Source organism: Danio rerio, chromosome 20 (genome assembly GCF_049306965.1).
Source record: "Danio rerio strain Tuebingen ecotype United States chromosome 20, GRCz12tu, whole genome shotgun sequence".
Taxonomy (NCBI): domain Eukaryota; kingdom Metazoa; phylum Chordata; class Actinopteri; order Cypriniformes; family Danionidae; genus Danio; species Danio rerio.
The window spans coordinates 842,125-862,833 of record NC_133195.1 but is presented as its reverse complement, the minus strand read 5'-3'; the positions used below and the strand labels follow the sequence as shown (position 1 = coordinate 862,833).

The 20,709-nt window shown below is 39.6% G+C and overlaps 2 protein-coding genes across 13 annotated transcripts in view; one reads left to right on the top strand and one right to left on the bottom strand.

Moving 5' to 3' along the window:
• Positions 1–1,601: 1,601 nt before the first annotated feature.
• On the bottom strand, positions 1,602–15,188 carry mei4 (meiosis-specific, MEI4 homolog (S. cerevisiae)). Of its 3 annotated transcripts, none has more exons than XM_068215541.2 (5): positions 14,999–15,154; positions 13,067–13,306; positions 10,950–11,431; positions 6,393–6,527; positions 1,602–1,959 (listed from the first exon to the last, which is right to left on the bottom strand). In XM_068215541.2, the coding sequence occupies exons 1-5, from the start codon at positions 15,027–15,029 to the stop codon at positions 1,732–1,734; spliced, it is 1,116 nt and encodes a 371-aa protein (XP_068071642.2). In that variant the 5' UTR covers positions 15,030–15,154; the 3' UTR covers positions 1,602–1,731.
• A 3,017-nt stretch (positions 15,189–18,205) lies between these two features.
• Positions 18,206–20,709, top strand: part of impg1a (interphotoreceptor matrix proteoglycan 1a) — a 31,528-nt gene continuing 29,024 nt past the window's right edge. For 6 of the 10 annotated variants that reach the window (XM_068215602.2, XM_068215603.2, XM_068215599.2 and 3 more), the window contains exon 1: positions 18,206–18,697. In XM_068215602.2, coding sequence (XP_068071703.2) covers positions 18,631–18,697 — 67 coding nt within the window. In that variant the 5' untranslated portion in view covers positions 18,206–18,630. The remainder of the gene's footprint in view (positions 18,698–20,709) is intronic. The other 4 variants (XM_073933921.1, XM_073933922.1, XM_073933919.1 and 1 more) reach the window with 1 other exon arrangement.

Below are 20,709 nucleotides of genomic sequence, written 5' to 3'. Positions count from 1 at the left end.
GTGTGTAATAAAGACCTTTAATAAAACATGTAATGTATTTACTGTTCAGTTTCTAATTGAGAAAATCCGCTAATTATGTTCAGTGAACTTGAAAATGTACTGTAAGTTATCGTATTTAAACTAAATTTGTCAAGTTCTGCTAACTTGATAATGTAAGTTAACCTATTAAAACTTTGCAAGTCCAGTTAACTTGAAACAAGTAGTTGGGTCAACTAAACATTTTCTCTCTATCTCATCTGCGTGGTCATCCTTTTTTGTGTAAAAATGTCCGAAGTAAAAAGTTATCAAAATAAATAGTGGAGTAAAGTACTGAAACTAGAAAAATCTTTAAGTACAGTGTTGAAGTATTTGTACTGCATAATTTCCCATTTCTGTCAAGTCCACACGTCAAAGAGTCCAAATATGTGGGGTAACTGCAGAATTAAATGATGCTGTACACCAGCAGAATCACTCGCAGAAACAAAAACAAGATGACAGAATAGACGAGAGTAAAATATGAAACAACGAAGTTCAGCCACACCCTAAGATCAATGTTTGCCATCCATGTTTTTAGAGGCACACCAACAGTACACTGTATTCTATAAACACTTCCTATTAAAACACACCTAGAACTTTAGAAGAGAGTCCAAATCTGAAATGAATGAGACGTCCAAAATATGACCTGTTGGTGTGTGTCCAGGTCCAGGGTTGGAAAACTTATTAAACAGGATCAATAAAATGTTCATTGAGCAGGTGTAATATTCATTAATATTAATTATTCGAATTCTTATATTCACTAAGGTGCCGCTGTTTGGGGTCGAATGATAGTTCATCATTAACCTGCAGGCTGCATTTTGCTCACGAGGCTGCGAGAAAATAAATAAAAAGAGCGGAGCTGCGGTAAATAATGAATAAAAAGAGTGAGGCTACGATCAAATAAATAAATAAATGAAAAAAGTGTGTGCAAGAAGAAAAGTGTTTGCAAGCAGCTAGGGACACCGGCCATCGCTCCCAAAAACAGACACACCTACTGGGAATTCTCCCGTTCCTCCAGATTAGCCAATCCGGACCTGATCTCTTGCCACATCAGATCGGTATGATAACATAATACATGTCTTCAGTGATTTCCTGAAGATTAATATTTCAAATGAACACAACTGGAATAACTACAGCAGTCGCCATCATCTAATCTCATATGAAGCAAGAGATCGCGATGATGACGTGTGTAACGGAGGCCAGCTAGTGAAGTGCTGTGCAGGTAAACCTCACTCCTCTGACCTCTGAAGGTGCTCTAGCGACAGACGCTAGAGGCCACTGTCTTTAGCCTCCTTGTTAAAGCACCCGACTCCCATGTAATTATTAATAATTCTCGGAAGGTCGCCGGTTCAATAGGGCGAATATATGCATCGATGGATTTGCTCTTCAGTGTTTGGACTCTCAGTAGTGATTATTAACCACACTGAACTGAACTAGACTTAAACACTGAAAACTGGACCGACACCATTTCAGTTCACTATAATCTTCTATGTTAAGCTGCTTTGACACAATCTACATTGTAAAAGCGCTATACAAATAAAGCTGACTTCAATTGAATTGTTATAGAGCAGAGTTTGAGACATCTATAAGACCTCTAAAGGTATTTTTTTATTAGTAAAGCAAAGCATTTGAACTATTTTACTGGTTGTTTAAGACCAGACATGTAACATAAAAAGAAGCAGATGCTGGGAATGACAGCAGTGAGCTCACATCTGCTTACGAGTCTCCAGCCCTGAAGAGCCCCCCGATACGCCACATGTACAGAGAGAAGAGGGAAAACTCATCCGCCAGCGGGAACGCTTTAGTTTCCAGCTGCACCACAAGCTCCTGGTTCACTCTGTTATCTGTGTCCTGTGCGAGACGCTCCAGCAGCCAGAACAGATAGAAGGAATTCTGATAGCAGACCCAGTCCACCTGATGATGCTCATGCTCTTCTCCGGATTTCTGCAGGAGACAAAACCATTGAGTTTTTGACTCAATATATACATTACCCATTCAAACAAACATGACAGCAGCAAAATCTAATTTCTCCAGATGTTTTGACATACTGTACAGGTGATTCTTGAATTATGAATACATTTTGTGTCACCTGCTAAAATTTTTCAAAAACATTAAAGGTGGCTGACATTATCTTGGATAATAGGAGAGCTGTTATGCAAAAATCATGCATTGTGTGGCAACTGTGTGAATATAAGCAGCTTCTTAATGGTAAAAAAGTCTGAATTTTATTTGTTATAATCAGACTTTATCATCAGACTTGATATAAACAGTCTGCAGACACAGTTTGATTGACATTCTACCTTTGTACGTGTCATCAAAGGGTGAAAGCCCTGGCCACTAGTGAGCATCTCTCCCTCATTAGCATAGAACATCTCGGTTAGGAATGTAACCCTCGTTACCCGCATAGGGAACAGAGATGTGTGTCTGAAAGACACTTTGGGAGGACGCTAGCTGACCAATTACTTTGAAGAGTTTGAAAAAAGGCCAAATTAATGCCAATGAGTTGGCAGAGCTCGGCTGCGCAGGTGCCAGTGATTAATTATTAGTAGAGTATATAGCTGGCGTGTGCAGAGCGAGCCTTAGATTTTTAGCCTGCTGAAGAGCCGAACACTCAGCTAACAGCTGGAGGCTGCTGTGGCATCAGGGAATGAGGGTTACATTTGTAACCAAGACATTCCTCTTCGCGGAAATTGGTAGAGCACCGATGTTAGCCCACCCTCTGATGCAGCATTGGCCATCAGGTTCCCGTTGTCATCTATTGAGAGCACGGCCATCCCGGAGGATGTGGACGGACCATGCACACTCACTCGAAGCTTGGACAGAGCGAACTGACGAGGATTGAGGGTTCCATGAGCCCAAAGGCAACGAATGAGCCCCCAATATGATCCTCAGGCCTGCCTGTGTGCTAACCGACTTGCAGGGCTGCCGCACCCTAATGCTAGAGTACACCGCGACCTCAGTTGCGCAACAATCAAGCCCACACAGTGAGGGCAAGAGCTGTCTGCGAGCACCTCCTCAACATGCTGAACCCCCAGATATGTGATGCAGTTCTTTTATCTTCCAGCGAGACAATCAGGGGACGGGAAAGGAGCAAAGTTCGACCACTGCTGTCACGTCGTCACCCGCACTGGTAGAAGGAAGGTTTCTCAGTGAAATCAGGTTGGCAGATATGTAACTCTTCAGTCTCTTAGTTAAAGGCTCAGAAGTGAAAATCTAAGGCTCGCTCTGCACGCGCCAGCTATATACTCAACTAATGATTAATCGCTGGCACCTGCGGAGAGGAGCTCTTCCAACTCATTGGCATTCATTGGCCCATTTTTTTTAATCTTCAGAGTGGTTGGTCAGCTACCGTCCTCCCAAAGTGTCTTCCAGACAAACATCAGAGTTCCCATAAAGAGGAACTAAAGCCACGGTCACACTGCACTTCACCCCACAGACTTCCATTCATACTCACGAGAGTGTAGCAGACAGAAACGCAAGCTGGAGAATGTCAGTTTCATTTTGTTATTGACTACTTCCCCACTCTCTTGCTATCCTGTTCATTATAACAGTGTTCCCAACACTGTTCCTTGGGGCACATCAACCATACATATGTTGGATGTCTCTTTTATCTGACCTATTAATTGCAGGTTTTGGATTCTCATATGTGTTTGATTAGGTAGAGTCTGAAAATGTTAGTGTTGGTGTGCCTCCAAAAACAGGATTGGGAAACACTGCATTGATCATTCCACACAGCTGCGGTCAACGTCGTTAATCTGGATATTTATCATTCTCATGTTCTCTGTCTTGTCCCAGTAGAGGAGAAATGTGTGGAGGACAGACAGTGCAGATTGCATCTTGAAGAGTGGTTGGGAGTTTGGCAGTGTGATCGTGAGAAGCATTAAGTCAAAGGTAATGCTGAAGTAGTCTGAAGTGTGCAATGGTTTAACCGTGACTTTATCAGAAGAGCAAAGTCTAGTGTTAGATAATGTCAAGTTGATTATGTGTACAAGTGGTGGTAAGCTGGTTAAGGTTGAATAATGTAAGGGGAGATTTGTTCAAGTGAATATTGGAGTCAATTAATACTATAAGTGGGATGTCGACATCGAGGAACGAGGACAGCAGCCCATCTGATTCTTCAGTAAATGCACCCAACTGACCAGGAGAACAGTGAATGACCAGAATGTGAAACTTAGCTGGAGAAGAGATAGACTGTATGGTATACAAATGTGCAATTATTGGTAAAGTCAGAATATTTTAAGTATTTTCAATCATTATAAATGAGAAAGCCATTCCCTCCCAATGGGGCGGGGGGTGTGGGTGAATATAAAATTGCGGAACTGAGTCCTGGGAACGAATCCAGATCTCAGTCAAGGCCAGTATCTGAAGATCTGATTCGTGTTGCAAGTGCTGGGATGAGTGTGACAGATGAGTGTGTGAGTGATGAAATGTGGATTGGGTGTAGGTTGTTAGTGTTGCGTTGCTATCTGCAAGTGTTGTTTGAGCGTGTGTTGACAGGAATGAACTGCTAACACATTGTGAAATTAATAAATAGAAAAGCCTACTGTAGGCTGTTGCTTCTCGATGGTCTTTACCCTTGTCTGCCATAGTCGCGTAGGTTGAGTCGATTGTCTTTACCCTCGTTAGTCTTAGTCGCATAGATTGAGTCAATTGTCTTTACCCTCGTTGGTCTTAGTCACGTAGATTGAATCGATTGTCTTTACCCTCGTTAGTCTTAGTCGCATAGGTTGAGTCGATTGTCTTTACCCTCGTTGGTCTTAGTCGCGTAGGTTGAGTCGATTGTCTTTACCCTTGTTAGTCTTAGTCGCATAGGTTGAGTCGATTGTTTTTACCCTCGTTGGTCTTAGTCGCATAGGTTGAGACGATTGTCTTTACCCTCGTTAGTGTTAGTCGCGTAGGTTGAGTCGATTGTCTTTACCCTCGTTAGTCTTAGTTGCATAGATTGAGTCGATTGTCTTTACCCTCGTTAGTCTTAGTCGCATAGGTTGAGTCAATTGTCTTTACACTCGTAGGTCTTAATCGTGTAGGTTGAGTCGATTGTCTTTACCCTCGTTAGTCTTAGTCGTGTAGGTTGAGTCAATTGTCTTTACCCTCGTTAGTCTTAGTCGCATAGGTTGAGTCAATTGTCTTTACCCTCGTGGTCTTTGTTGCATAGGTTGAGACGATTGTCTTTACCCTCGTTAGTGTTAGTCGCGTAGGTTGAGTCGATTGTCTTTACCCTCGTTAGTCTTAGTTGCATAGATTGAGTCGATTGTCTTTACCCTCGTTAGTCTTAGTCGCATAGGTTGAGTCAATTGTCTTTACACTCGTAGGTCTTAATCGTGTAGGTTGAGTCGATTGTCTTTACCCTCGTTAGTCTTAGTCGTGTAGGTTGAGTCAATTGTCTTTACCCTCGTGGTCTTTGTTGCATAGGTTGAGTCGATTGTCTTTACCCTCGTTGGTCTTAGTCGCGTAGGTTGAGACAATTGTCTTTACCCTCGTTAGTCTTAGTCGCATAGGTTGAGTCGATTGTCTTTACCCTCGTTGGTCTTAGTCGCATAGGTTGAGTCAATTGTCTTTACCCTCGTTGGTCTTAGTTGCATAGATTGAGTCGATTGTCTTTACCCTCGTTAGTCTTAGTCGCGTAGGTTGAGACAATTGTCTTTACCCTCGTAGGTCTTAATCGTGTAGGTTGAGTCGATTGTCTTTACCCTCGTTGGTCTTAGTTGCGTAGGTTGAGTCAATTGTCTTTACCCTCGTGGTCTTTGTCGCATAGGTTGATTCGATTGTCTTTACCCTTATTGGTCTTAGTCGCGTAGGTTGAGTTGATTGTCTTTACCCTCGTTGGTCTTCACACATGTGCGCACAAGCCGAGCGCCTCCATTAGAAATTACAAGCTTTCATGTGGAAAAGACAAGACATGTGAACATGGTTGGGTGGGTCCTTCACTGGGCCTTTTCCAAAGATCTCACTCAATCACTCAATTCGCTCAATTATGGGAAGCTTCAATGCTTTTAACTTGGTGAGAGCAAACAAAACAATTCTGCCTCATCCATCTGCCTCTGCTTTTTGCTCTGATAGCCTAGCTTTAATTTCCTATCTTATTATAATTCCTTGAGATTTAATCGGTTAAATAAACAACCCCAAATCAGAAAAAGTTGGGACAGTATAGAAACGCAAATTTAAAAAAAGAAAGTAGTTATTTCAATATTGACTTTGACAATATGAACACAAAATATTTCATGCTTCGTCTGATCATTTCATTTGTAAATATACACACTTTCCTATGTGCATCTTAAGTTTTCAAGCAGTTTTCTGCGACTGACACAAAGTGACAGTTTTATTGATGGCTGTACCATCTCTACATGGAACTAAGGTGGGTGTGTACAGTACCCTACCTCACAGGCGTCCCCTAGCTGCTGTGCAAGCTGGATAATCTGAGACATCAGGAGCTGAATGAGTGGAGTTCTGGTGATACAGCAGTTTCCCCCCAGAGCCAGCAGACAGTCCGACAGCGAGTCCTGCACTGAGAACTAGAGCAGAAGGACAACACATCAGACTCTCTTCAGAATGCTACACTGATGAAATTGACCAGCTAATAAACACAAAGACATTTTTTAAGACATTTTAAGGATCCACGAACACTGTAAATATGTTTGTACTGCTAATCTACATGCGATAATTATGAGTTTACACATTCTGGATACTCCATATTTGCTTATTTTTCTGGATTTTTGAAATGACTGTACTAAATTGGCTGTAGTGTGTGAATATGAGTGTTTCCCAGTACTGTGTTGCGGTTGGAAGGGCATTTGCTGCATAAAACATATGCCAGAGTAGTTAGCGGTTCATTCTGATGTGGCGAATTCTGTTAAATCAGGGACTAAGCCGAAGGAAAATACATGCATTAATTAAATGGACAAAGACTCGTAAGTAGCATGTAGAACAAGCTCCCGCGCGATCATTTTACATGCAGTTTTGGGAAATGCACATGGGCGTTTGTAACCTTGCAAGTACAAAATGTTCTTGAGACCAAAGATGCAACATTATGGGAAAACTCCACCCTGACCAATTGTATGCAAAATTTATGAGAACTATACACACTGTGCTGAACTGTAATCTGTGCAAACTGCATACACTGTCCTGAACTGGAATCTATGAGAACTACACACACTGTGCTGAACTGGAATCTGTGCAAACTGCATAAACTGTCCTGAACTGGAATCTGTGAGAGCTACACACACTGTGCTGAACTGGAATCTGTGCAAACTGCACACACCGTGCCCAACTGGAACACCCGTCATTAATAAAGCTGACATTGTTGCTGATTTGGCCTATAACTATGTAGAATAGTGAAAAAATATCCACCCATCAGTCATGAATATCTTAGGACAGTGGTTCTCAAACGTTTTTCATCAAGTACCACCTCAGGAAAAATTGTCTTTGCAAGTATCACCATAATAAGCAGTATTGAAATACAGAAGCGTATTAGGTCTAGTAAAGCAGCTAAAGCTCTGTACAGTTAAAAAACGAGGCATATTAGTTCCTATTATTAAGAACATTTAAATTAAAATGGTAGGTTACTGTTCTTAAAGTAAACAAAAGAAATAACTCCTGGTTTGTCACCACCTGGAAATGTTGCCTGGACCTCATAAATATAGGATTTATGTCATCATATTCACATACAAATCCTTTTTTTATTTATTTAAATATATGTAGCCTGTACATATGACATATTCATCCGCGTACCACTAGAAGGAAGCCCGCGTACCACTAGTGGAACACAAACCACAGTTTGAGAACCACTGTCTTAGGATAAGCAGCATGTTACACAACGTCACGTCCTCTGCCAATGATATACAGTAAAATTGAGCAGGTCAGATCTGTGAGTCAGCTGCAGAGGAACTGGCATGTCAACACAGCTCCCATTTTCTATAGAAGAAATACAAATGTGGTCAATTTCGCCTGAAAATCACATTCTAACACAGATGATTGTGTCCTCTATCACCATGAAGACAATGTTAGCATCCGTTCATTTTAATTGCAGGATTTAATTGCGTTTATTTGTGTTCTGTCTTCATGGTCACTGAATTTATAGTGTTGACGTTGCAGGTTGTGGCATGCCGAATGGCAGTTTGTTGAAATAAGCTATCAAAGCATATGTATGGCTAATGGAACATTACAGCACTCAACTGTGGGAAGATTTAATGCTTTTCAGTTGGTGAGAGCAAACAAAATACTCTGCTGAGTGTGTCTGCAAATCCACCACTCTATTGGATTGAGCTCTGGTGACTGTGGAGGCCATTTGAGTACGGATGGACATGGTCAGCAGCAATACTCAGGTAGGCTGTGGCGTTGATGCTCAATTGGTACTAATGGACCCAAAGAAAATCTCCCCCACACCATTACACCACCACCAGCAGCCTGAACCGCTGATACAAGGCAGGATGATCCATGTTTTCATGTTGTTGAGGCCAAATTGTGCTTATTTTAGTTTCTGTTGCCGTTCTATCAGGTTTTATCAGGGGGTAATGCAGTCATTCAGCTTTAAAACTAGTGATGCTGCAGGATGTATGTGTATAATGATGGCTGGTTCCTTTACTTAAAGCTCAGATTTGATTATGTGTTGTTGACAATGTTTGAGGTTTACTGTATCATTAGTATTCACACCTTACAGATGTTGATCTGCCTTTACCATTGCACACACTTTGTAACATAGACCTTTTTCACAGCGGAATTGAACACCGGAAGTGCCCTTCGAAGCAGTGTATCGATATTTCCGGGTTCGCTAGGAGTCGCAGAGACATGACAGCCTCGGGACAGCGGTTGACTTTCTCACGGTCAACTTTGCCATAATTTGGACAGGAAGATGTTGTTCGGTGAATGTGTAAAACTGCCTTAATAAAACGGCATTTAAAAGATGATACCGATTTGCAGAATTTGTGCAGAAAACATGTCTTACACAGCGTTTGCAACGTCAGGTTCCAGTAAGGTGCACAGCCAACAGCATAAATCTGCTCATTCAAGCCATTCGTTAACTAGATTAACCTGGCTATTTAACATCCAGCAGGATGAGTTTTATGTCAGTAGTCCCGTCTGTAAACTGTGCTAACCTCCTTCCTTTTTATTCAGAGTCAGATATAGTGAATGGCGAGGTAACTTAGCTGTACAGGCGAGTTGCTATCGGTTAATACATTACAGGTTGTTTAATGCTCGTGAGGTTTTCTCAAGTCTGGAAACACGTTAACGTTAGCTCCTACTCGTGGATAATATTCATTTTTATTATTTATTTAAAGAACAGCAAATAACATTTTACAATACAAAAATGTACATACCAGGGGGTAATTATAAATAAAATACAAATATACAAAATGTAATATAACATATGTAATAATGAAATACATTGTAGAGTTCACACATTTTAAAGTGGGTCAAGTTTCTTGTTTAGAGAGTTGATACTGGTATTATACAAGCATATTTCAGTCATCAATACCTTAAAGTCTGGTTTCATATTAGTAAATTTACATTTATGAATGTACAATTTTGTTAACAACATAAGCAAATTAAATAAATAAAACTATTTTCCTCTAGATTAGAATAATCAAGTAAAGCCCAAATGTACATTTATCCATAATGAAAGAGATTTTGAACACAAAAGAATCGTTATTAATACATTTTGCAACTCACCCCATAAGCTGAATATGTACAATGCCAAAATAAGTGTAAAACTGTCTCCTTATATTCGTTACAAAAATACAATTTACATCAATCCCACTTTTAAATTTTTGCAAACAATGTTTTGCTGGATAAAACCTGTGGATGAGTGTATAGGACATTTCTTTAATTCTATTTCTAACATGATATTTCTGTGGTAACAGCCACACTTTTCTTCAATTCACCCTTTAATAAAGAAATATAATAAAATTGAATATAAGGTGCAGTAATGATTTCTTTTTGGAAAAGAGAATGAATAGCACTATCATTACTCTTGGTATTTAGTAAAACAAAATTTGCCGACATAAGATTTAGTAATATCAAAAGACGATGCATCAGAAAGATTGTCTTATTAATACCTCTAAATAACATGAATAAATAACATGTCTCTGCAGGAATTGAACCAATAACAGTTGAAAACTTGCTGGGTTATTGAGATTTTGTAATAAAGGACTTCATTGTAAGAAAAGTATACCATCTTTATTATATAACTGACTAAACAAATAATTTTGCTGTCAAACCAATTAAAAAAAAAGAGATTTGCATTTGTATGAACTGTCTATTATTCCAAAATAACAACAATGTAGGGATAAATCATGCTTATAGATGAATGACCATGATGAGCACTTGTTTGTGGAAGGCAGATAGCTTAACTGGAGTTTTGTCTATATTATAATTACTCATCAAAATAAACCATAGACCACCAGTCTTTAATGAAACATAATAATCTCCGCTTTGATGTGCATACAGCATAAGAATGTACTCCCGCATATAACTTGAAACGGCATTCAACCCCCTTTAATATTGTCATCCATGATTTTCCCTGTCCTTCGTCTTTCGGGAGATCGTGGTCATTAAAGTAAGAGTGTCGTTTTTGAGTTGGAGCAGCTGGGAACGCGGCAATCACAGCGATGAGATGACCCTGCCATTCTTTCTTGCTCCGTCGCATTGAAACCGGATGTTGTGGTACACTGCTTCGCTTACCGGAACCAGGAAGTGTGAAAAAGGCCTATTCAAGTCAGGTTTAAGAGTCTCTTTAACACTTCTGTTTATTTTATTATAAAGAGATCAGATATTTATTTTAAATATTTTTGTTTTTCGTCTATTAAAGCTATTTGCCTTGGTGATGTTGGTGAAATTAAATGGTTAAAACATCCTAATATTCCTAAATGCATTCTCAAAAAATAGTCAGTAATAATCGAATGATATGAAGCATGATATCGTGGTAATGTTTCTCTTACCGCATTGAGTTGTTGGTTGGTTAGCAGTAGCTTGACCATCTCCTTTAACAGATCCTCCACTCTGCTGAAGTGCTGCACTGGAAACCCCTGGCGTGCTCCTCCTGGACTCAGGGTCTGTGCCACCACCTGAATGGCGTTATGCAGCTGCTCTGGGTGACGTAAAGGCTGTCCAGTGTGCGCCTGCCTGAAGTCCTCCACCACACAATCCAGCAGCTGCACTACTGAATCCCAAACCACATCACCATCCTGACACAGAGACTCCTCGAAACCGCTGCGTAAGCCACTCAGACGCTGAAGGAACTGCACGTGTTTGGTCAGTCTGTGGTCCTGGCGCCACTGCCGATCTTTCGGAGGAACCTTCTGGCTGTTTGGAGGGGTCGGAGGCAGGCATGTCTGTAAAGTGCCAGAGTTGACCTCCCGTGTGTCATCCTGAGAGAGGACTTTGGCAATCTCTTGACCTGTGAATGCTAAACACAGAATATCTGCATCCTTCCGTGACATTAGTCATGTTCCTGTCCACCTTTTTTGATGGGTACATAGAATAAAGATTGATTGGCTTGTTGATTTATCAATTGGTTAATTGGTTAGTTGGTAGATTCACTGATTGGATGGTTTATTTATTAATTGGTTAATTGGCTGGTTGGTTGATTGATTGGATGGTTGATTTAGTAATTGGTTAATTGATTGATTGATTGGATCGTTGATTTATTAGTTAATTGGCTGGTTGGTAGATTGATTGATTAGATGGTTGATTTAATAATTGGCTGGTTGATTGATTGATTTGATGGTTGATTTAGTGATTGGTTAATTGGTTGGTTGATTGATTGGGTCGTTGATTTATTAGTTAATTGGCTGGTTGGTAGATTGATTGATTAGATGGTTGATTTAATAATTGGCTGGTTGATTGATTGATTGATTTGATGGTTGATTTAGTGATTGGTTAATTGGTTGGTTGATTGATTGGATCGTTGATTTATTAGTTAGTTAATTGGCTGGTTGGTAGATTGATTGATTAGATGGTTGGTTTAATAATTGGTTAATTTGCTGGTTGATTGATTGGTTTATTGTTTGTATGGTTGATTTATGAATTGGTTAACTGGTTAGTTGGTAGATTCACTGATTGGATGATTGATTAGTTAGTTGTTTAATTTGCTGGTTGATTGGATGGTTAACTTATTAATTGGCTGGTTGATTGGTTTATTAATTGGATGGTTGTTTTATCAATTGGTTAATTGGCTAGTTGACTGTTTGGTTTATTGATTGGATGGTTGATTTATTAGTTGGTTAATTGGGTGGTTGGTAGATTGATTGGATGATTGATTTAATAATTGGTTAATTGGCTGGTTGATTGGATGGTTAATTTGTTAATTGGTTTGTTGATTGATTGGATGGTTGAGTTAATAATTGGTTAATTGGTTGATTTATAGGCTGATTGATTAAACGGTAGATTTAATAATTGGCTGATTAATTGGATGGTTGATTTATTAATTGGTTAATTAACTGGTTGATTGGATGGTTGTTTTATTGATTGGTTAATTAACTGGTTGATTAGATGGTTGTTTTATTAATTGGTTAATTAACTGGTTGATTGGATGGTTGTTTTATTAATTGGTTAATTGGCTGGTTAACTGATTGTTTTTTTGATTGGATGGTTGATTTATTAATTGGTTGCTTGGTTGATTGGATGGTTGATTTATTAATTGGTTAACTGACTGATTGACTGGATGGTTGATTTATTAGTTGGTTAATTGGCTGGTTGATTGGGTGATTGATTTATTAATTGGTTAATTAGCTGGTTGATTGATTGGATAATTGATTTATTAATTGGTTAAGGGGTTAATTGGTTGTTTGGTTGATTTGATTGTTAACTTATTCGTTTGTTAACTGGTTGGTTGATTTATTGGTTGATTTAATAAATAATTCATTGATTGATTGTTTTTTTTATTGGATAGTTGATTAATTGCTTGTTTAATTGGTTGGTTGGTTAATTGATTGATTGGTTGCTTGACTGATTTTCTTTTTTTGCTCCATATTGAGAAAATGTAGTGAAGTCTTGTAGTTTTTATTCTCTCTCTCATGACTGAATGAATCTGACAGAGATGTTCACACAGCCCTACCAGGTGCTTGTCCAGCGCAGCTCCTCGTGTTCAGCAGTGTGCGTGTGAGCAGCAGCTCCTGTCTGAGATGCAGCAGATCTTCATGAAGACTTTCAGCTTTAGACTTCCAGCTTTCATCCTGCCGTTTGAGTCTTTCAGCCAGAGACTCAGTGAACTGTCTGGCTCCTCCTGGTGGCCTGAGTTTGATAATAGCCAAAGCCACAGCCAGTCTGGAGGTTCTGATGTACCAGCTCACGACTCCTGCAGAGATAATGCAACAATTCATTACAACCAAGAGCTAGTCCAATAGTTCACACTAGTGAACACAGAAGCACACACACTCAATAAAATAGCTTTAGTTTACGTTCAGGTAATCATATTAATTTATAATAACACTTATCAGCAATCATGAAAGAGACAGATAAAAATTTGAAACATAAATTCACAGACAATTTATTGTTACTGTGTATTAAAACACCCATACACACTCATTCACACACACACTCATTCACTACAGCCAGTTTAGCTGATCAGTTCCCCTATAGCACATGTGTTTGGACTGTGAGGGAAACCGGAGCACCTGGGGGAAAACCCACACCAACATAGGGAGAACATGTTTACATTTTAACTCCTTTAAAACTGTGGGAAACTTTTGGCAATACCAAGTCTTATGATAAACCTAATGTTTTTAGAGGAACCTTGTGTAACAAACCTTTTTAATATTTGAGCAATTCAATGCAAACATCAACCTTGCCTTGAAAAAAATTACATTTACACCAAAATAGTGAAACTTTCTGCATTTTTTGTGTTTTACAGTACGTTAGAAACACTCAAAAATGTCTCTGTCAGTGTTTTCAAACTATTATATTTGATTTACCAAAGTTACACGACACATATCTATAACCCCCCTTTTTCCTCATAAATGCAACAATGCCAAACAAAATCAAATCAGTCATGTTTGTTCTATAGTAAGCGACTCTTATCCTCTTGATTAGCATTGTTTCTTTTGGGTTGTGCAGTTTAATACACAAAATTTCTACAAACTATGGGTATTTTTGGTCACATCACAAGCGCATGTTTATTTTCCTCATGTAAAATATAAAAAATGTTCACGGATTTATATTTATCTAATCTCAAAACTGATTAGTAGTTTTGGAAAATATAAACAGATGTTTTAATATAAAGTCAACATATTCTCTCTATGTGAATTTAGTTTTTTATTTTTTTCCTGCAAATATCACATCCATGACGCTGGAATCGCTCATTTAAGAATGTTTACTTCACTAAAAATTACTTTAACTTGCATAATGTCATGAAATACGTTACAAATATGTCTTTAAAGCTTTATAACGCTTTGAAACGTCTTTATGTACTGTAGTACCACAAGCATGTAGTTCCGGCATCCACCAGCAGAGGCTGACAGAGACACGAAGGAAAACTCCAGAGTTCAGCTTGTTGTATGTATTTCAATGTAATTTTACAAATATATCTTTTTTAAATCGTAGGAAACTCTAAATAATCTGCTCTATCAGAACGATATGTCATGGCAGACGATTAAGTTTAATTATTAGGCTACGGATAACGTTACTATAGTGAACTGTTTCACAAAGTCAATAACGTAACATGAGGAAACATAAATATCTGTAATAATAATAATAATAATAATAATAATATTAACAATAACTCTACGACACAGCTGCCACCATAAAATGTCCAGGCTGGAAATAATGTCTTGCACGAATGCTAATAATGAACCCATGCTAACTTACAACAGAACTGAACAGTTAACAATTTAAAAGCAAATAAGCTAATGATAAATCACTTTAACCACTTAATAACAGTTTATTAACTGCTGAGACAGTATATTTTGTGAGGATGATCAGACATATATTCATTCATCTGTAACGTTATCCTGATAATAACGTTAGCCTGTCTGTCTGATTTTAGCGTTACCTTCAGGACACGAGGCAGATTTCCCCTCCATTCGTCTTGTTCTTCAATCAACAGTTAGCATAAGACACTTATATGAGGTTTGTTGCTATTAATAAATGTCGCACGAAGCTCGAATAAAACGTTTTTTTCTAGAAAATCCATTGATAAATCGATGCTAAACGCTGGCGAGTGTAATCAGACGTTAAACAGAATAACCACGCCCTCCACGCAAACGCCCCGCCCATTAACTAATATTCGCTAATTAAAGAGAACCAGCCTTAATTTTCCAAAGAATCCACACTTATTCACACTGTCTGTGAAGTACATTTATTCATTCATTCATTTTCTTGTCGGCTTTATCCCTTTATCAATCTGGGATCGCCACAGCGGAATGAACCGCCAACTTATCCAGCAGGTGTTTTACGCAGAGGATGCCCTTCCGGCCGCAACCCATCTCTGGAAAATCTGAGAAGTACATTCAATTTTGAAAAATAAAAACTATTAGCACTAGTTAAAGTAAAAGAATAATAATGAATAGTACAAGTCTGTAGGTCGACCTACGGTAACGTGGCTTTTTAGACGACTATTTTTAGATTACGTTTTATTTTTTGATGTGCTATTAAACATATTTAATAAGAACGGAAAAGCAGAAAGATGCTGCATATACAACATGTAACGAATGTGAAGCGTGCTATGGATGTAACATGATGTTGATGATTAACAGCACACTTTAGTCCAGTGTGTCTCAACCACGTTCCTGGAGGACCACTAGCATGGCATGTTTTGGATGTCTCCTTTGTCGGTCACACTCATTACAGGTCTTTCAGTCTCTGCTAATGAGCTGATCAGGTGCGAATCAGGTGTGTTTGGTTAAGGAGACAAGGAAAATGGGTAGAGCTGGTGCTCCTCCAGGAACGTGGTTGAGAAACACAGCTTTAGCCAATGTATGTACACAAATGATGGTAAGTAAAAAATTGAGAATATTAGCTGGAGTGGTGGCGCTGGCGCAGTGTGTAGCAAAATCGCCTAACAGCAAGAAGGTCTCTGGTTCGAGCCTCGGCAGGGTCAGTTGGCATTTCTGTGTGCGTGTGGGTTTCCTCCGGATGCTCTGATTTCCCCCACAGTCCAAACACGTGCGTTGTTGGGCAATTGGGTGGGCTTAATTGGCCGTAGTGTGTGAATCATATCTGTCAGCTATGGGGTGTGAAAATACCGCCACCCCCAAAATCCCCAAATTACTACACATGTTTATCTGGACCTGTTTAATTGTAAATAAACAGTTAAACCGTCAGTAATATGTTTGATAATTATTATTTACAAAAATAAATAGTATACTTTAGCAACAAATAAAACAATTAAGCAAACAGTTCAGCTCATTAAAAGTAACAGCTATTATAAAGAAAAAGAATTAAATTATCAAACCTCATTAATCTTTTCTTTACTGTACAACTTACACATTCTGAATAAAACATTAAATAACAGAGGTGTCGATTAAAAAATGCAAACATCTAACATTATAATGAAAGCATTCGACTGCTTTTCTAACTTTTTACGCTCATTTAGAACAAAAGTAGTTGTGTTTGAAAAAAAACCCCACCAAGATCGACATCTTTAGATGTTTTTATTATTAATTATGTGTAAATATCTGTTCAAATATGCACCTAAAACCCAGACGTTCGCAAATTGTGAGTCGAGCATCTGAATGTGTCAGCAGAAATGGAGACTCATCAGAGCAGCAACGTTTCTCCAATCTTCTATTGTCCAGTTTTGGTGAGTCTGTGTGAATTGTAGCCTCAGTTTCCTGTTCTTAGCTGACAGGAGCGGCACCCGGTGTGCTCTTCTGCTGCTGTAGCCCATCCGCCTCAAGGTTGGACGTGTTGTGTGTTCAGAGATGCTCTTCTGCAGAGCTCGGTTGTAACGAGTGCTTATTTGAGTCACTGTTGCCTTATTATCAGCTGGAACCAGTCTGGCCATTCTCCTCTGAACTCTGGCCTCATCAACAAGGCATTTGCGCCCACAGAACTGCCGCTCACTGGATATCTCCTCTTTGTCGGAGCATTCTCTGTAAACCCTAGAGATGGTTGTGCATGAAAATCCCAGTAGATCAGCAGTTTCTGAAATACTCAGAGCAGCCTGTCTGGCAGCAACAACCATGCCACGTTCAAAGTCACTTAAATCCCCTTTCTTGCCCATTCTGATGCTCACTCTGAACTGCAGTAGATCGTCTTGACCATGTCTACATGTCTAAATGCATTGAGCTGCTGCCATGCGATTGGTTAATTAGAAATTTGCGTTAACAAGCAGTTGGACAGGCGTACCTAATAAAAGGAGTGTGTCGGTGAGTGTAGTTGTTGTATTAGCACAGCAGCTATAGACTTACCACAACAGAATCATTCTAAATATGTCAGAATACTATAATTATTGCCATAATATTTACTATAAATGACTATAGTATTTTCTTTTATGGTTAATATATCGCATAGTTTTCTGAGCAGGATGGAGTGATTGGATTCAGTTAATACCTTAGCACTTACACACTGTTGAAAGGTATTGAAAAATACCACACGTAATTCATGCGTGCTACAGTAAGGGCTCTGAAGTGGATTGAGCAATAAAGCAGACACTGAGCAGCTCTCCAGACACCAAACAAGACAGTTCAATCGGATTACACGTCCAACACTCATTAGCCCCTTTTCAGGAATTCTGCTGTTTACATAGTGGAATTAATTCAACATACAGATGAATAGAGCCCTATGTTAACAGTGTCCAAAAGTGCCGTCAACTTTTCTGGGCTCGGAGGCATCTGGGATGGATCGTCACACAGTGGATAACATATAAAATTATAGTACCTACCAATATATAATTGGTTAATTACTAAAGCAAAGCAACTACTGACCGTGCACCACGTTTATAGCGTGATGTGGTGGATTGACAAAAAAGAAACGCAATGAATTAACATTAACACTAAAGCCAAGGCTTTAGCATTAATAGACCAAGCCTACGCCTGTCAAGCGCAGCGGTGATTACTTCTAACTTTCCTGCACTCATCCTCGCACAGGGGTCAAAGTTTGCAAGCACCCAGCCTCAAGAGGCTTTAAAAAGCCACTACAGATGATCCCGAGAACTGACGTGCGTTTTCCAGAATGACACCCTGTTTAATCCCGCCAGTCTGTCCACCATTCCCACACCATGTCCTGAAGTGAGAGCAGCTTTCCCCGGGCCAAAAGTGGAGCTGTAACCCAAAATGAAGAGTCGGCTTGAGCCGCGCTGCAGGTGACAGATGCCTGAATGGAAAAGCCACTAATTGGATGAGGCGGGTGCAGCGGGATTACGTCTGAGCATCAGATAATCAGATTATTCCAGAAACAGATCTTGCTTTTTTAACTACTTCATTCTAATCTGTCACACAATGTCACGCCTCTACACCGCTATCATCTACCTCCATCTGCTATCTCTGCTTTTTACGCTCACGGAATTGCCTCTTAATTTCTAGTTCCTGTTTGTGGGTCTCGCCGCTCAACTCTTAGATCTCAGACCCCAAAAATGGCTTTTGCAGCTTCTGACGGATATATCCAGGAGAGAGGATGTAGCACCTGAAGACTGTGTGCTGTCTTTGATACAGCATAGGGTTCGGTTCGAGACCTGAGGGCAGCATGTCTTGGAAATGTGGGCATCTCTTCACGCTGTTCTTCTTTATTCTGTCCGTTACAGGAACTCAAGGTAATGAGGTTACATTTGATCACTGCACACACTGTAGATGAGGACAGCATGTTTGGTTCAAATTTGTCCATGGGTTTGATGAGGCGGCAATTCTGGGTATATATAATGACTTGCGACTTAATGAAGAATTGTAAAATTACTGGATATACACTCTACAATAATCCTGGGTTGTTTTAGCCTAACATTGGGTCGAGTATTCACAAACCCATCTACAGTAGATACAGTACGCTCTAAAAATGTTGGCTTATTTTAGCCGAACATTGGTTCGCAATTGGACCAACCCAACTGCTTTTCCATCTACATGAGCTACGCACTAAAAATGTTGGGTTGATTTAGCCGAACACTGGTTCACAATTGGACAAGCCCAACTTTTTACATCTACAATAAGCACACTCTCTAAATGCTGGGTTGTTTTAACCTAGAGGTGCTCTATTTCAGTTCTCATTGGTTACAGCAGTCCTTGCCCCACACCACCCTGCACACTTTGTATGGCTGCGTCCGAAACCGCCTACTACTCAGTAGGTACTGCATTTGAATTTAAACGTGCTACTCGGCCGATAGAAAAGTGCGTTCTATACATTGCGAATGTGAAAAGTATGAATGGAATTCAGACGTAATACATCGGCAATTTTATAATGGTCACGTGACCTACCTGCGTCAGTTGCATCGCTTCACTTCCATTCATGAATTCTCTCGCAGGGCATTATGGGATAGCACAGCTTGCATGGGATGCGCACTCTAGAATCTCACCGGAAGTACTAAGTCATCCGGGTATTTCGGACATACTACTCGGCTCGCATACTGATTTCAGCGTACTGTATAGTGTGCGAGTATGCAGTTTCGGACGCAGCCTGTCTCTCTTATTTGACACACAGGATCAGTTCATGGATCTCTCTGTTAACGAGCTGATGATCTGAACCAGGTGTGTTAAGTAAGGTGGACATACTAAATGTTCAGGGCGGAGGCGTCCCGATGACTGGAATTGAGAATCAGTTTCAACCCAACATTGGGTCAAATTTGGAAAAACTCAACAGTTTTTTCTATCTATAGTAAGAAAACTCTTAAGAATAAATGCTGGGTTGTTTTACCCAACTGCTTTTTCAAACACAGTAGGTGCGTTTTAAAAACGCTGGGTTGTTTTAGTCCAAACACAAGTGTTTTTGCATTTATAGTAGGTTCACTATAAAAAGATTCTGGGTTATTTTAACCCAACTGTTTTTAGATCTGCAGTAGGTAGGCTCTAAAAATGCTGGGTTGTTTTAACCCAGTGGTTCTCAATTCCCTTCCTCGGCTCCCGGCCAGGGAGCCATGGACCGGAATTAAGAACCACTATTTTAACCCAACATTAGGTCAAATTTGGACAAACTCAACAGTTTTTTCTATCTATAGTAAGAAAACTCTTAAGAATAAATGCTGGGTTGTTTTACCCAACTGCTTTTGCATCTACAGTAGGTGCGTTTTAAAAACGCTGGGTTGTTTTAGTCCAAACACAAGTGTTTTTGCATTGATAGTAGGTTCACTATAAAAAGATTCTGGGTTATTTTAACCCAACAATTTTTGGGTCTACAGTAGGTGTGCTCTAAAAATGCTGGGTTGTTTCAACCCAGTGGTTCTCAGTTCATGTCCTCAGCCACCCGCCCTGCACATTTAGTACGTCTTGTCTGCCTGGGGCAGAGGGCTGGAATTGAGAACCACTGTTTTAACCCAACATTGGGTCAAAATTGGACAAACTCAACTGTTTTTGCATCTCGGTACACTCTAAAAATACTGAGTTGTTTTAACCCAACATTTGTAAACTTTGGACAAACCCAACTGTTTTTGCATCTGCAATAGATGCACTCTAAAATGTTGGGTTGTTTTAACCCAACACTGGGTCAAATTTGGACAAACCCAACAGTTTTTCTGTCTACAGGAGGTAAACTATAAGAATAATGTGTTGTGCCTGAGGACCAGAATTGAGAGCCACTGTTTTAACCCTACATTGGGTCGAATTTGGACAAACCCAACTGTTT